Below are 15101 nucleotides of genomic sequence, written 5' to 3'. Positions count from 1 at the left end.
TGATGAGCTGAGGGACAGCGCCCGGGCCCAGGGTTCAGGCCCCAGGACTGGACCCAAAAAAAAAAAAAAAGAAAAGAAAAGAAAAACTCGAGGGTCTCTAGAGGTGAGCCTGGGAAGCTGCCTCCTCATAGTCTGCTTTGGCATGCCTGCCAGGGCCTGAAGGCATTCCCTATAGCTTTCCCCCTGCTTCCTACCCTGCTAGACATGCTCTTCCCCTTGCTTCCTTTCCTTCATTTCAGTCTCTCCTTCCTGATACTTCCTCTGGAGAATAAAAAATTAAAAAAGAAAAAAGATGGAGGAAAGCTCATGAGACTCTTATTTTTGTTGGTCAGGAGGCTTGAACTCAGGGACTGGGTGCTGTCTCTGAGCTCTTTTTGTCAAGGTTAGTTCTATACCACTTTGAGCCACAGCATCACTTCTGGTTTTCTGGTAGTTAATTGGAGATAAGATTCTCAAGAGCTGCGCATCGGTGGCTCACACCTGTAATCCTAGATCTCAGGAGGCTGAGATCTGAGATCGCGGTTCAAAGCCAGCCTGGGCAGGAACATCAGTGAGACTATCTCCAATAAACCACTAGAAAACCAGAAGTGGCGCTGTGGCTCAAGTGGTAGAGCGCTCACCTTGAGCTGAAGAGCACAGGGACAGCGCCCAGGCCCAGAGTTCAAGCCCCACGACTGACCAAAAAAAAAAGAAAAGAAACCCATTCCTCCCTCCAACTATGCGTATGACTTAATGCCTACCCTCTAATGAACAGAGAAGACTAGACAAGATGCTATGTTAGCCACATAATCTAGGTTAATGACCGACAAAAACAAAACAAAACATAAAAAGATTCTCATGGACTTTTCGCCTAGGTTGGCTTTGAACCCTGATCCTTGGCTCTCAGCCTCCTAAATAGCTAGGATTATAGGTGTGAGCCACCAGCATGCAGCCCAAGAGACTGTTATCTCCAATCAACCACCAAATAGCTAGAAGTAGAGCTGTGGCTGAAATGGTAGAGTGCTAGCCTTGAGCAAAAAAAACTCAGGGCTAGCACCCAGGGATGCCCCCTTTTCCCTCAATAAAAAAGAAAAAAAAAGTAGTTAAAGAAGAGTCACATGGGTTGGGAAGGTGGCTCAGTGATAGAAGGCTTGCCTTGCATGCTTGAGGTCCTGGATTCGATTCCTCAGCACCACATAAGCAGGGGAAAAAAAGCCAGAAGTGGTGCTGTGGCTCAAGTGGTAGAGCACTAGCCTTGAGCTGATGAGCTGAGGCCCAGAGTTCAGGCCCCACGACCGACAAAAAAAAAAAAAGACAGTCACAGCTAGGTGCCAGTGGCTCACACCTATAATCCTAGCTACTCAGGAGGCTGAGATCTGAGGAACCCGGTTCAAAGCCAGCCTGGGCAGGAAAGTCCATGAGACTGTTATCTCCAATTAACTACCAGAAAACTGGAAGTGGCACTATGGCTCAAGTGGTAGAGCACTAGCCTTGAGCTGAAGAGCCCAGGGATAGCACTCATGCCCAGAGTTCAAGCCCCAAAACAGACAAAAAAAAAAAGTCAGTAAGGTTCCTTGTCTCCCACTTCTAAAGCTTCTAATCCCAAGACTAACAGCCACTTCTCTCTCCTAGACACATCAGCACCTCAGGTTAGAAACTGCTGCAGGTTGGGCTGGGAATGTGGCTCAGTGGTAGAGCGCTTGCCTTGCATGCATGAAGCCCTGGGTTCGATTCCTCAGCACCACATAAGCAGGAAAAAAAAAAGCCGGAAGTGGTGCTGTGGCTCAAGTGGTAGAGCGCTAGCCTTGAGCTGAAGAGCTGAGGGACAGCGCCCAGGCCCAGAGTTTAGGCTCCACGACTGGACCCCTCTCCCCCACCCCCCCAAAAAAGAAATTGCTCCAGGAAGAGCTGGCCAGATAGAGGAGGATTTCTAAACTCTACCATGACCCTCCAGACTCAGGACAGGGGGAAGGAGAGTCAGAGAGCCTCATAAAAGAAATCAGGGGGGGATCTGGGACAGAAACAGGGAGCAGGGGGACAGAAGCACGGGGACCTGAAATGAGGAAAGGGAACATAGAAAATTGTCCAGGAGGGCTGGGAAGGTGGCTCAGTGGTAGAGCTCTTGCCTTGCAGGCATGAGGCCCTGGGTTCGATTCCTCAGCACCACATAAGCAGAAAAAGCCTGAAGTGGCGCTCTGGCTCAAGTTGTAGAGTGCTGGCCTTGAGCTGAAGAGCTGAGGGACAGTTGCCAGGCCCAGAATTCAGGCCCCATGACTGACAAAAAAAATTGTCCAGGACTAGCCTGCAAAGCAAGCTCAGGAGTCTGGCAGTGTCCTTTACAGCAACCACTTCCTCTTCCTTTTGCCAGTATTGCCAGCATTATTGTCTTCCTCCTCTTTCTCCTCCTCCTCCATCTTCCTCTTCTTCCTGCTGTACCTCCTCCTCCTCCTTTTTTTCTATTTTGCCAGTCCTGGCACTTGAACTCAGGGCCTGGGTACTGTCCCTGAGCTTCTTTTGCTCAAGGCTATCACTCTATCACTTGAGCCACAGCACCACTTCCAGCTTTTTATGTGGTACTGAAGAATCAAACCCAGGGATTCATGCATGCTAGACAAGCTCTCTACCACTAAGCTACATTCCCAACCCCATAGCAAACTTTTTAATTCTTTGCCTACTTCCCAGTCTAGGGGGCTGGGGATATTCCAGCAGCTATAAACCAGAGGTCAGGGAGCTTAGGATGCCCTAGTCCTGAAGGAGCACATGAGGAAGGGCAGCTTTACATAAGATTTACATGTTTGATTAACTCTGACCCCCACAGAGGGTACAGATTCCTGTCCACAGAGATAGGTAGGCCTTCCATCTAGGTATTGGTCAGTGTGTACGGGGTGGTGGTGGTGGTAGTGGTATCTGTGCATTTGAATGTGGTAATAAATGTGCAGTTGTTATATGCAAGTATAAAAAAACAGACCTGAAAAGAGAAACTTCTGAATAGGAGGGTAACACGGCTTTGCCTGTCCTTTTGGTGAAATGTACCCCCCTTCTTCCAGTAAAGTGGACCAGACAGTGAGTCTATTCCTTCATTGCTCCAATGATTCCTGAAGGTCTGATGCAGATATCAGGGGAAGATCAAAGGGGTAGAGATGACCTTCCTGCCTTGAACCGGAAGAACTTGTCCCCTCCGATGCCCTGCTTCCACTGCTGCCTTCTTAGTCTCTGAGGCCTTGTGGGGATAGACAGCCCCTTGGCCTGTCAGGGATCCAGGAGTCCAGCTTCAGCAGTCAGTAACAGCCCTGGAGGTGAGGCTCCTTCCTCCAATCTAGGCATGAAAAGGCAGTTTTTCCTAGTTGTCAGCACATATGCTTAGCAAGAAGGGTTGTGAAGATCTGTCTTGACCCACCTACCCCATGTCTTGAGAAGCTCTGCCTAGAGTAAGAGGCCTGGGTCTTGTGCAGCTTCCCAGCAGGCCCCTTCTCTGCCTGAGGAAATGGGCATTGGAAGGAGGGGGTGGGTCCTGCAAGTCCCCTCTCAGCTGCTTCCCCAGATGAATTATTTGGCTTGTCTGCATCCTCTCCCTCTTTTCTGCTCCACAAGGACTAGGCAGGGAGGGAGAATTAAAGGTGTGAGCGGCAAGCTGAGGTTCAGTGTGACTCTCACCCTTTCTCCATTGGCACTACAAGCTCAGGGAAAGCTGGCTTGCACTTCTCAGCTGTCTACCCACCCACATATTTTTTCCTAGACTGGAGCCTCCTCTTCTTGTTCTCATTCTTTTTCCTCACTAGCTCTTACTTGTATTCCTCCTGCCCACCTTTTCCTCTTGCCAATCTCTACACATGGACAGTCAATTCCATGGACAGTTTGAGACCACCAAGGAACCCAGAGAATTGCTCTCCAAATGGAATGACCCAAATCCAAAGAAAAGGAATGAGCAGGGAGATGGCTCAGGCCTTAGCTCTGTCTAGAAACCTGAATGCTGAAACAGAAGCAGGGCTCCAGCATTACAAAATAAAGTGTTTGTTTATTATGAAATTAGAGATGGAGGCCCCTCCCCTTCCTCCCTCTTTCCCCTTTCCCCAGCTGCCTCCCTTTTTCCCTCCCCCTTTTCCCTCTGGGGTCTGGGAAGCACACTACACAATGCCTGGAGCTGGAATGCCCAGGGCAGGCTGACAGCTGGGCAGAGCTCCAGGGAGGCGGCCACGTGGGGGCTGGAGCTCTAGCCCTGGGAGGTGGGCTGGCTCCTTCCTTCTGCTGGGGGCCAGTGGAGCCAGGATGAGGCCATGAGTGATGGATGGAACCATGCGGGCAGGTCTGTAAGGACAGGAGAGCTGTGAGAGATGGGAGTGGGGGAGGAGCTTCCTTCCACCCCTTCCTAAGCCAGCAGCCTAGGGTCACTGACCTGGGGCAGGGCGTCCCCTGCAGGAGGGTGGGCAGCAGTGGCTGGAAGTTTCTCTTGCGTTGGGGATGGAGTGGACAACAGAATAAAACTGAAAAGGAGTCACAGGGACGCAAAGAGGGGAGACGGAGGCAGGAAACAGACATGGAGCATGTGTGTGGGCAGGGGAGACAGAGTGTGAGAAGTTTAGAATCATAGAGACAAAAACAGTCACAGAGAGTCACAGTGACAGAACAGAGAGGTTCAAGGTCAGAGTCACAAAACCCAGACCTGGACAGAAGGGAGAGTGTCACAGACAGACAGAAATCCCTGGAGAGACACACAGACCGACTTAGGAGTGGGGATAAGAGCAAGGGTGCCCAGGGGAAGGAAGGACACAGGGGCCAAGAGGAGGCCTTGGGCCCCTAGGTTGCCACTGATTTCCTGGACCCTGTGGGGCTCACTCAGCAGGCCTGGGCCAGCTGCCCCACTGCAGAGGGCAGGGCCAGGGCCAGCACTCAGGGGGCCGGGGGCTCTTTGGCCCCATAGAGCTCAGCCAGGGTGCGGAAGAGTGGGCCCCAGTCATCCAGCGGCTCCACAGGTCCTGGGGCCCCACCAGCCTCACTGCCAGAGCCCAGGGAGCTGAGCGAGCCGCAGGAGGAGCCTCGGCCCTCATAGCCGTACACCTGCACAGAGTCGTAGGGGGGCACACTGGGGTCCTCATCTGCCTCATGCAGCCGTAGAGCCAGGAGCTGGGCTACATCGGCAGGGCCGGGTGGCCTGGGCTGACGTGGTGCCCGGGCCCTGGGCAGCACATCACGGCGCACTGGTGGGCCAGGAGGTGGTGGGGCAGCCCCATCTGGGTTCTGCAGGGCTGTGATATCAAAGGCTTCAGTGTCCTCTTCGCCGCCGCCCTCATCATCATAAGTGATGATGTTCTCTCGTACATCCTCTTCCTCCAGTACCATCAGTGCCTCCTGCTTCTGCCGCCGCAGGGCCACGAACAGCACCACCAGGGCTGCAAGGCAAAGCACACAGGCTGCTGAGCCGGCAGGGCAAGAATGGGGGGCTGAATGGCACAGGTATAAGGGGAGTCCAGGTGATCTAAGGTTGAAAGTCCAAGGATTGACATCTGGGGATATTGACTTGCTCTGAGACCACTGGGAATTTGCTTAAATTTCTCTGCTGGGTGCGCGTGTGTACGTGTGTGTGTGCGTGTGTGTGTGTGCATGTCCTGGGACTTAAGCCCAGGGCCTGGTCACTGTCTTGAGCTTTTGTGCTTAAGGCTAGCACTCTACCTCTTTGTGCCACAGCTCCATTACTGGCTCTGTGGTGGTTGGAGACCACCAATCCTCAGATCTCAGCCTCCTGAGTAGCTAAGATTGTAAGTGTGAGCCACTAGAACCTGGCTCTTTGATCTTCTTTGAAGCTTAGTTAACCTATATGTAAAACATATATCTCTTTGGGTTGTTGAAAAGACAAAATACCACAAGTGATATGCCTAACACCATATCAGGCACAGAACAAGAATTAAATAGTTTTTATGGTTGTTACTGCCACAGATTACAAATCAGGGATATGAGGCCAAGGCATCAGGTGGTGGGAAAATCCAGGCATGCATGGCCACTTAAGCCCTAGATCCATTTCCCTCCCCCAGCAGGCCCATGCCCCACAACTGTGTCCCACTGTGGCCTGGCTCACCAAGCAGGGTGCCCACACAGGTGACAATGGCAAGCAGGGCACCAGTACTGAGACCGGTAGGTGAGAGCTGGGCTTCAGGCCGGCAGGATGCTACGGATCCATCAGGCCGGCAGCGGCACACGCTGACAGTCACTGTGGCAGTGCTGCTGAGGGCTGGATGCCCCCAGTCCCACAGTTCTATGGGTACAAGGTAGGGGGCCGGGCGAGGTGGAGCGGGGCGGGGGGGCAGCAGCAGGCTGGCAGAGCCATCTGTAGGAAGGAGAAATTGTTGGATTACATCTTAGGACATCTTCCTGGAAAGATTGGTCCAGCACATAGAGCCAGCTTCCCATGGGAAGACTGGAAAGTAAACCCATATCCTTCTGTTGGGACATGGGCTAGGCAGGCTGGGGTAGGGGTGGTGGAAAGGAGAGAAGGAAGACAGGCGTGGTATGGTTTTGGGAGGCTACCTACCTCGGTTGTCCCGGACTGTGAAGTTAGTGTCAGGACCCACAGGACCTTGAAGGGAGACTCGGCTACTGTTGCCAGCTTCATCTCTGTCCAGAGCCCGGATGACCTGAATCAACTGGGAGGAAGAAGCAATGCCTTGAATGTAGACTGCTAGAGGCCTTGGGAGCCTAGCCAGCTATTTCAGTTGCTCACCTGTCCAGGAGCTGCAGAATCACACACAAAGGTGTCATAAGGCTCAGCTAGCTGGGGCGCGTTGTCATTCTCATCCAGGGTCTGGATGGCCACTTGCACACGGGAGGCCTGTGCGGAGCTGTCTAAAGCCAGAACACCCACACATACACCACACACACACACACACACACAATATAACACATTTTACCGGTCCCATAAAGTGCACATGCAACACATTGTAATGTGCAAGCAGCAAACCATGTGGTTATGTGAATGGAACAATGCCAAGTGGATGTGATAATCATGTAGTGCCCAAGATAAGCATAATATACAATATATGGGAATGCAGTACCCATGACACACCATGTACAATAACATACGAAAGGCACATGCAGCATGGGCATAAATGGTCAACAAGAGGACATATACAGGTATGTACAGACATCAACCATAAAATAGTCATATCATATAGCAAACATAAGAATGTTTAAAACAAGTACAATGTACAGGTGTTTGATATGCTCCCCCCATGCAGGCAGAGCCCAGAAAATGCATTTTTATGCAAAGCCACGTACAGTGATTGTCAGATGGACAGACAGACAAAAACACACAGACATACATCATTAGAGATGAGGTCTAGAAAGCTGTAGTACAGAAATTTGTATTATTTAGAGTTGACCCTGGAGAGGGAAAAGCCACATGGTCCATGGGATACAGAGCCGAGGTCCCCTCTTTACCCCTTCTTCACCAGTATCCCACCTTGCTTCTCACTGTCCATACCATTCAAGAGAGGCACAGAGTGTGTATGCCCATCTCCTAGGCTGAGCCTCCCAATTCCTTAGGCAGGGGAGAGCTGGCTACTCTGGATGAAGGGGCTGAGGTCACAACCTGGGTGGGGAAGCTGTAGATTGCCTCACTGTAGGAGCTGGGCTAACTTGGAGACACTCCTTCACTGCAATAAAGGAAGAGTCCAGGGCTCTAAGCCAATGGTGGGAGGAGCAGGATTTGACAGGAAGTGAGAAGATAATTGGGACACACACACACCCCTACATAGGTACAAGCAACCAACCACAAAATCCTATGTATGTACATACATGCACACACACACACACACACATACACACACACACACACACACACACACACACACACACACACTCAGAAATCTTCATGACTACAGACAGCACTGCCAAGTAGCGCACAGTTGCATAGTCAGAAACAAGCCAGGAACTGGTAGCTTATGCCTGTAATTCTAGCTAGGAGGCTGAGATATGAGGATCACGGTTCAAAGCCAGCCCGGGGAAGGAAAGTCCATGAGACTCTTATCTCCAATGAACTACCAGAAAACTGGAAGTGGCGCTGTGGCTCAAGTGGTAGAGCACTAGCCTTGAGCTGAAGAGCTGAGGGACAGAGCCCAGGCCCAGAGTTCAAACCCCACAACTGACCAAAAAAAAAAAAAGAACCAAACACACACATATGGCAGGATGGTGGAGGGATAAAGCTCCGACTTCAGACCCATGAGATGGAATGCCTCTACTACTTATTTTGCTGTGTGACCTTGGGCAGTTAACTTCTCTTTGTCTGAGGTTCTTCATTTAAAAATGGGAGACTGGGAATGTGGCTCAGTGGTAGAGTGCTTGCCTAGCATGAATGAAGGTTCGATTCCCCAGTACATATAAACAGAAAAAAGCCTGAAGTGGCATTGTGGCTCAAGTGGTAGAGTGCTAGCCTTAAGCCAAAGAAGCTCAGAAACAGTGCTCAGGCCCTGAGTTCAAGTCCCATGACAAGGAGAAAAAGCAAGCAAGCAAGCAAGCTGAAGTGATGACTAAAGGAGTTAATCCATTTTTGGTACCTAAAATAGTGCCTGGCCCACAATAAGTAATAAGTTACTATTATCTGCCCATGAATACCCACATATATAAAGCATATATATATATATATATATATATATATATATATATACACCCATCCAATCCCACATATGCATAAATTAGAAATTTGATACACTCAATTGTAAACACATACCCAGTTATACATATCCACTCACATTACTTTTTTTTTTTTTTGTCGGTCGTGGGGCTTGAAGTCTGGGCCTGGGCGCTGTCCCTCAGCTCTTCAGCTCAAGGCGAGCGCTCTACCACTTGAGCTACAGCGCCACTTCCGGTTTTCTGGTGGTTTACTGGAGATAGGAGTCTCACGGTCTCTCCTGCCCGGGCTGGCTTTGAACTGCGATCCTCAGATCTCAGCCTCCTGAGTAGCTAGGATTACAGGCGTGAGCCACCAGCGCCCGGCTCACATTACTTTTCATACATACAGAATTACACATATTCCGGACTACATATCTGCACGCACACATACACAGTTCTTCCTGCCATGTATAAACATGTACATGCAAGCCATTCTGATACACAGGTGAAGACAGCACAGGCATGAGTAGGAGGAAAGAAGGGAGGGAGGTTTCTCCATTTCCTCAGGCCAGGGGAGGTGAAGGAGCTGCTGGTAATTTAGGAAGCACAAGAAGAGCTCCTACATGGAGCGAGCTGGGGGTCTCAGCAGGGCTTCTCTGAGAGGGGCTGCTGGCACAGCCAGCTCAGTTCCCAGGGGAGGTGCACAGCCCTTTTCTGGGCCCCAGTTCTAACCTGAAGCAAAGAATGGAAGGGCAGGGCCTGCCAGCACACAGGTTGGGAGCTATGAGCTTCTCATTTCGTTTTGGGCTGGGACAAGTCAGGTGAGAGGGCAGATCCAGGGTGAGGAAAATGTGCAGGCAGACTTACTGTGCCCTGCCTGGACCACCCTTTGAGACAGGCCGCCTGCTTGATGACACATGGGGTGTGAGGGTGTGATGGCAGTCATGGCCCTCCTCCACCACACTCAGGGACAGTTGGCCCTCTGCCAGAAGAATGCTGCCTTCCCAGGGGGTGGGGATCCTCACCCAGCTCTGTGGCCAGCACGGTGAGATTGTGCCACACATGAGCCTCACGGTCAAGGGACACTGCTGTTCGGATGGTGCCATCTTCGGGCTCGATGGAGAAGCAACGCTCTGGATCTGAGTGAGGGAGGATGGAGTATCTGGGGAAGATAGGGACTGTACTAGTACCTGATCTGGGAACGGCCATCCCTCCCTTCCTCTGGGCCTCCTGGCTCATGTGGGCAGAGGCCCCAGGGCCCCAGCTTCTTGAGCAGAGACTTTCCCATGCATCCAGAGCCCTATTCAGGCTGCAGTCCCCTCAAAGTGAACATATATCGGGGAGGACCTAGGATAGGGAGACCAAACTTCATGAGCGTGAGGGAAGATAGAGAAAAATAGAAGAGATAAATACTATCCATCTTTCAGACTTCTGGTTTCTGTTCTGGGCACCTATGGACCTGTGTTTCAGCCCTGTTCTGCCTTGGCCCAACTATGTGACCTGGGGGAAATCATTTGACCTCTGTTCTCAGGGCATATAGGTCTAGATTCAAATCCCAGCTCTGCTATGTATTCTGGGTAAATTACTTAACCACACACATTTTGCTACTGAAACAGCTGGAAATGCTGACATCTACTTCACAGGGCCATTGTAAGAATAAAATGTGGAGTGGAAAAATGTGAAGCACTCAGTGATCAGTAGAGATCGACTTACCAAAGGAGGTATTTGCTGGCACTGCCACTAGATGGTGCCTCTCTAATGTACCCAGAGAATGGGTTGAGTTAGGTAACATTAGCCAGGCCCTCCAGGCCTCCCTAGGCACCCATGCCTGCAAACCAGTAAGCAGGTGCAGGAAGGGAGACCTTTGCTGGGAGGCAGAATCGTAGCCAGATTAAGGAAGCACATCCTGGAAGCGTCTGTGCTCCTTTTGAGTCCCTGTCCTATCCAGCACATACCCCAGCTTACCTGATTGGGCTAGCCGGGGAGTCCAGGTCAATGGCTGAGATCTGGCCCACTAGGGTCCCAGGAGCTTTGTTCTCTGGCACCACCAGGTGGTAGGTGGCCTGAGTGAAGGCAGGTGGCTCTGGGGCATCCTGAACAGTCACACGCACAGAGGCTACATCCTTGAAGGGGCCTCGCCGAAGGTAGGCTGGGTCAATGAGTGTGTTGGTGGCTTCTACACGGAAGGAGTAGGAACGACGCGTCTCAAAGTCTAGGGGCTGTGGTGAGGGGAGACAAAGCAAGTGAGACATATGGAAGCCAGAGCAGGCCCAGCTCACGGTGGAAAGTCTCCTCCCCATGTGTGTCCAGTGCAGAGTAAAGGCAGGTAAGCAGCCCATTGCAGAGCTGGTAACTTTAGAGCCACCCCCAGCTCTATTATAGACTCATTAAATGACCTTGAATCAGTCCCGTTCCTTTTCCAGGCCTCAGGGTCTGGGTTAAGATAACCACAACCTCTAAACTCCAACATTGGAGTCCTGAGCGCTTTAGGAGATCACTTAGAAATGTGCCCCTTGGGAGGGGCAGGAGATGGGTACAAATGAGTCTGCAGGCATTTGTCCCCCATCCCCACTTTGTTGCAGGGGGATCAGATCCATGGCCTCCCACAGGCTAGGCAAGCCAGGTCTGCAGGTGTCCCCACGTAGGAGCTAACCTTCCGGACAGTGAGGAGCCCATCTTGACCCTGGGAGTCTGTGCTGATGCTGAAGGCCTCTGACCCTTCCCCATCCAGGATGCTGTATGCCATGAGGGCATTGTCCCCCAGGTCTGGGTCCTGGGCCTGGAGCCGACCCACCAGGGTGCCAGGCCCAGCTGTCTCCACCACAGAGAACTGGTACAAGCCTTAGGAGAGGATTTAGGGAAAACATGTTCTTATAGAGGTCTCGGGATCTTCTCCCTACCCCCAACACTCCCTTCTCCTGGAATCTGGCTAGGGTTAGGGCTGGGGGGAGATGGATTCTCCAAGGCCAAGGGTCAAAGGAAAGCACAGCCTCCTTACTCTGAGGGAACTTTGGGGGGTTGTCGTTGACATCGCTGAGGGTGACTGTCACTGTAGTGCTGCCCGACAGCCCCCCCATGTGGCCGCCCATGTCCTTGGCCTGGATCACCACCAAGAACTCCTCCTGGGTCTCCCGGTCCATGTTGGGGATAGCTGTTCTTACCACTCCTGGGGAGAGACACTGGGTCAGGGAGTATGCACCCCTGAGGCTGTGCCCTTAGGCTCTTTAGCTCTATCCTCACCAGTCTGGGGGTCCACAGAGAAGAAAGGCAGTCCATCCAGCACAGTGTACACCAGCTTTGCGCTGTTCCCATAGCTGGGGTCATCAGCATCATGAGCAGTCACCTGAATCACAGATGTCCCTGTGGGGGATGCCAGCACTCCCATTAAGCATCAATAGGGACAGATGCAGAAGAACAGGTGATGACGGGGGCTCTGATGTGAGGGAGGCTGAATTAAAAAGGAGGTGGCTTCTGGGGGCAGACAGCAAAAGGGGAAGGAGGAGAAGGGGCCAGAAGAAAGCAAGCAGGGTGCTTACCGACGTTAGACATCTCGGGCACTGTGGCATGGTAAGGCCCAAGGGGGAACACAGGTGGATTGTCGTTGATGTCTTGCACTTTGATGATAAACTCTGATGGGGGCTCCAGAGGCCGGTTGGAAGCTCGGTCCACAGCTTGAGCCAGGAGCACATATTGTGCCTTCTCCTCACGGTCTAGGCTCTTGGTCACATGGATATTGCCTGTGGCCTCGTCAATCACAAATACAGTGCCTGCCCCCTCCCCGGTCAGCAGGTACTTGGTGCGGCCCTCACCCCGGTCAACATCTGAGTGCAGCTGCAGGAGTCAGGGAAAAATGGTAGAGGGCTCCAAGTGCAGGGGATAAAGGGTTCGAGAGTCTAGGTTTAGGGGTGGAGCATTAGGAGTCCCAAGGCCCAAGGTCATTGCAGAAGTAATGAAGTTGCAGGACAGGGCTGGGCCTGACCAGAGTAGTTAAGAGTAGACATGGGAGGGGCTGATCCTTACCTTGCCAATAAGGACGGGCTCTGGACCAGCATATTCCTCAATGACAAAGAACTGGTTCCAGACCCAGCTCCTTCGGGTCCGCAGCAGTGTAGGGCCTGGGCGTCCCCGGAACCCTGCCCAGGCCTGGACTGGTGCTGCCAGACGCCCCATGCAGCCCCAGCCACCCAGCCAAGCCAGCAGGAGCCTCATGAGGCCCCACATCTTTGGATTCCAGCCAGGGCTCTTTCACTGGCCCTAGGTGCTGAGGCTGGGCTGGATCTGGTGGCCCATGAGCTGGCTGGGGTAGAGAGGCAGGTATGGTGGGGCTACCCCATGGATCTGCACCTGTGGGACAGGTTGCTGCTTAGGGTCAAGGAAATCCTAAACCCTACCAAAGACCTACCACCCCACTGCCCAGAACCCGGACTAAGGCAGTGTAGACAGTTTAGTCCATCTCTCCACCCAGACTCTGCCTATATTCACCTCCAGCCCTCTAAGCTGATAAATCCCAGGGCAGTCAACTCTTGAGTACAGAAGCTGAGATGGAGAACAGGAGAGGCGATGATGCTAGGAGGGCCGGGAATCCCAAATCTCTCCCGTCCTCCCACCTTGGGCTGGTCGCCAGGGAACTGAAGGAGGGGCTAACAGAGCAAGGGCTCAAGCTGAAGAGGTTGGGATTCATAGAGGTCTGGCCTTAGGTGTCTAGGTCAGGCTAAGATAAGAGAAAGCACAGCCTAAGATAGGTTGAGAGCCTATGCAAGTCCCTCTCCTATGGGGAATCCCACTTCTCTCCAGCCCACACTGCCAGCTGCAGTCCTTAAGGGGCATGAGTTGGGGCTAGAGCTAAAAGAAGGGACATGGTTGTCCGCAGGAAAAGGAGACTTGTGAGGGGGTGAAATGGAGGCTGACCCAGAGGCCAGAGACAGCACTAGCTCTGGGGCTGGGCCAAAAACCAGGGATTATCCAGTGTAGACAGAGTAGACTGGATGAAACAGAACAGCAAAAGACAGAACAGGCAGCAACAGTGAAGGGAAAGAAATCAGGGAGGCAGTCTGGGTATGTGGAAGGCAGAGAGGAGTCCTATAGGTACAAATGGGGGTCAGAGGGGCTTGGGAGGGGGCAGATAGGGCCTTGGGAACTTCATTCCGGGCAGAGAGCACCCAGAAGCAGGCAAAGTAGGGAGGGGCTGCGGGAAGGGAGTGGGGGGGGGAGAGAGAGAGAGAGAGAGAGAGATGGAGAGGCCCCTCCTCTGCTCTCTTCCTGGGGAGACCCTTCAGGTAGCTGTCGCTTGTGCCCCTCCTCCCCCAGAGCGGATCCACACCTGACAGTCCCTTTGCTCCCTCCCAGGGAAGACAGGCCAGGGGGAGGCTGGGGAAAAGAGAGGGAGGCGGGACGAGGAGGGGAGACGGAAGGGAACAGAGGAGTGGGCAAGAGGCTAGCGGGAAGGGAAAGGAAAGGAAGGCGATAGGGAAAGGAAAGGAGTGTGGGGAAGGAAAGGAGAGCGGGAAAGGGAAAAGAGAGAAAAGGGGGGAAAGGCAGAGGGAGGAAAAGGCAAAGAGACAGAAGAGATAGGAAGAGACAGGACAAGATTGAGAAGGAAGGGCTGGGAACAGGCAAGGGGCAGAGAAGGCAAACAGGCAGAGAGCAGGGAGAATCGAGGAACCCGAGAGAGGTGTGCGAGAAGGGAAAGAGGCAGAGCGCGGGAGAACGGGGCTGCCGGCAGCGGCTCGCAGCCACGGAGCGCACCGCTCCGAAGACGCCCGCACACTGCGGGCCCCCTGACGCCCCTGCAAGGATCCCCGACCCTCGGCTCCCGGGCAGGCGCTCTTACCTGGCACGGCCGAGGGGCCCAGGACGGCCGAGAGCACCCCCGCCCGCTCCCGCCGCCAGCTCCCCGGGCGCAGCCCAGAGCGGATGGAGCGGGCGCCGCGGCTCCGCTGCAGGTCTGAGCGGCCCCGGCGAGAACAAGGGAGCAAGACGGAGGGGGCGGGGGAAGAGGCTCCGCCTGCGGAGGAGCGAGCGGCCCCGCGCCGCGCCGCGCGGGAGAGGAGAGCCCAGCCTCCGACCCTCCCCGGCCAGCCGGGGCCGCGCGGCGGGGGCGGGGGCGGCGCCTGGCGCCCGCCCCCTCGGCGTTCCCGGGCTGCTGGGCGCATACAGATGCGGCGCCCTTCTGGCCAGGCCCGGCCCGCGGCGGGGCACTCGGGCCGAGGACGCCCAAGCCATTTGAAAGGACCCGGCCGAATGGACGCACCCCAGAGACGCAAGGCGGCCGCACCTCGCGGGCCCTGGGTGAAGGGCGAGCGCGCCGCGGGGTAGGGAATAGCCCACTGCGGAGACCAGGCTCCGAACCGGCTTTTGATACTGGGGTGGGCCAGGGCCAGACGGCACTTTGGGAGCCCGCGCACAGCACGGCAGCTGTTCGGCTGGGGGGCGCTTGGGGATGGAAGGAGGGTCCAGGGAGCCCGCGGGTCTGACCCAGGAACGAGTCAGGGACAGGGACGACGGCGGCTGGAGGGCGGAACCTT

General features: G+C 53.8%; 1 protein-coding gene across 1 annotated transcript; it reads right to left on the bottom strand.

The window, feature by feature from the left end:
* Positions 1–4032: 4032 nt before the first annotated feature.
* On the bottom strand, positions 4033–14550 carry Cdh24 (cadherin 24). The gene is made up of 13 exons (XM_042686426.1): positions 14408–14550; positions 12598–12921; positions 12114–12408; positions 11818–11937; positions 11576–11743; positions 11231–11418; positions 10543–10796; positions 9603–9739; positions 6692–6813; positions 6503–6614; positions 6050–6298; positions 4373–5366; positions 4033–4284 (listed from the first exon to the last, which is right to left on the bottom strand). The coding sequence occupies exons 2-12, from the start codon at positions 12796–12798 to the stop codon at positions 4867–4869; spliced, it is 2346 nt and encodes a 781-aa protein (XP_042542360.1). The 5' UTR covers positions 12799–12921; positions 14408–14550; the 3' UTR covers positions 4033–4284; positions 4373–4866.
* Positions 14551–15101: the final 551 nt, after the last annotated feature.

This window comes from Dipodomys spectabilis, unplaced genomic scaffold (assembly GCF_019054845.1).
Source record: "Dipodomys spectabilis isolate Male_0828 unplaced genomic scaffold, ASM1905484v1 ptg000097l, whole genome shotgun sequence".
NCBI lineage: Eukaryota > Metazoa > Chordata > Mammalia > Rodentia > Heteromyidae > Dipodomys > Dipodomys spectabilis.
The sequence above is the reverse complement of the archived record's forward strand: the minus strand, read 5'-3'. Positions and strand labels throughout refer to the sequence as shown.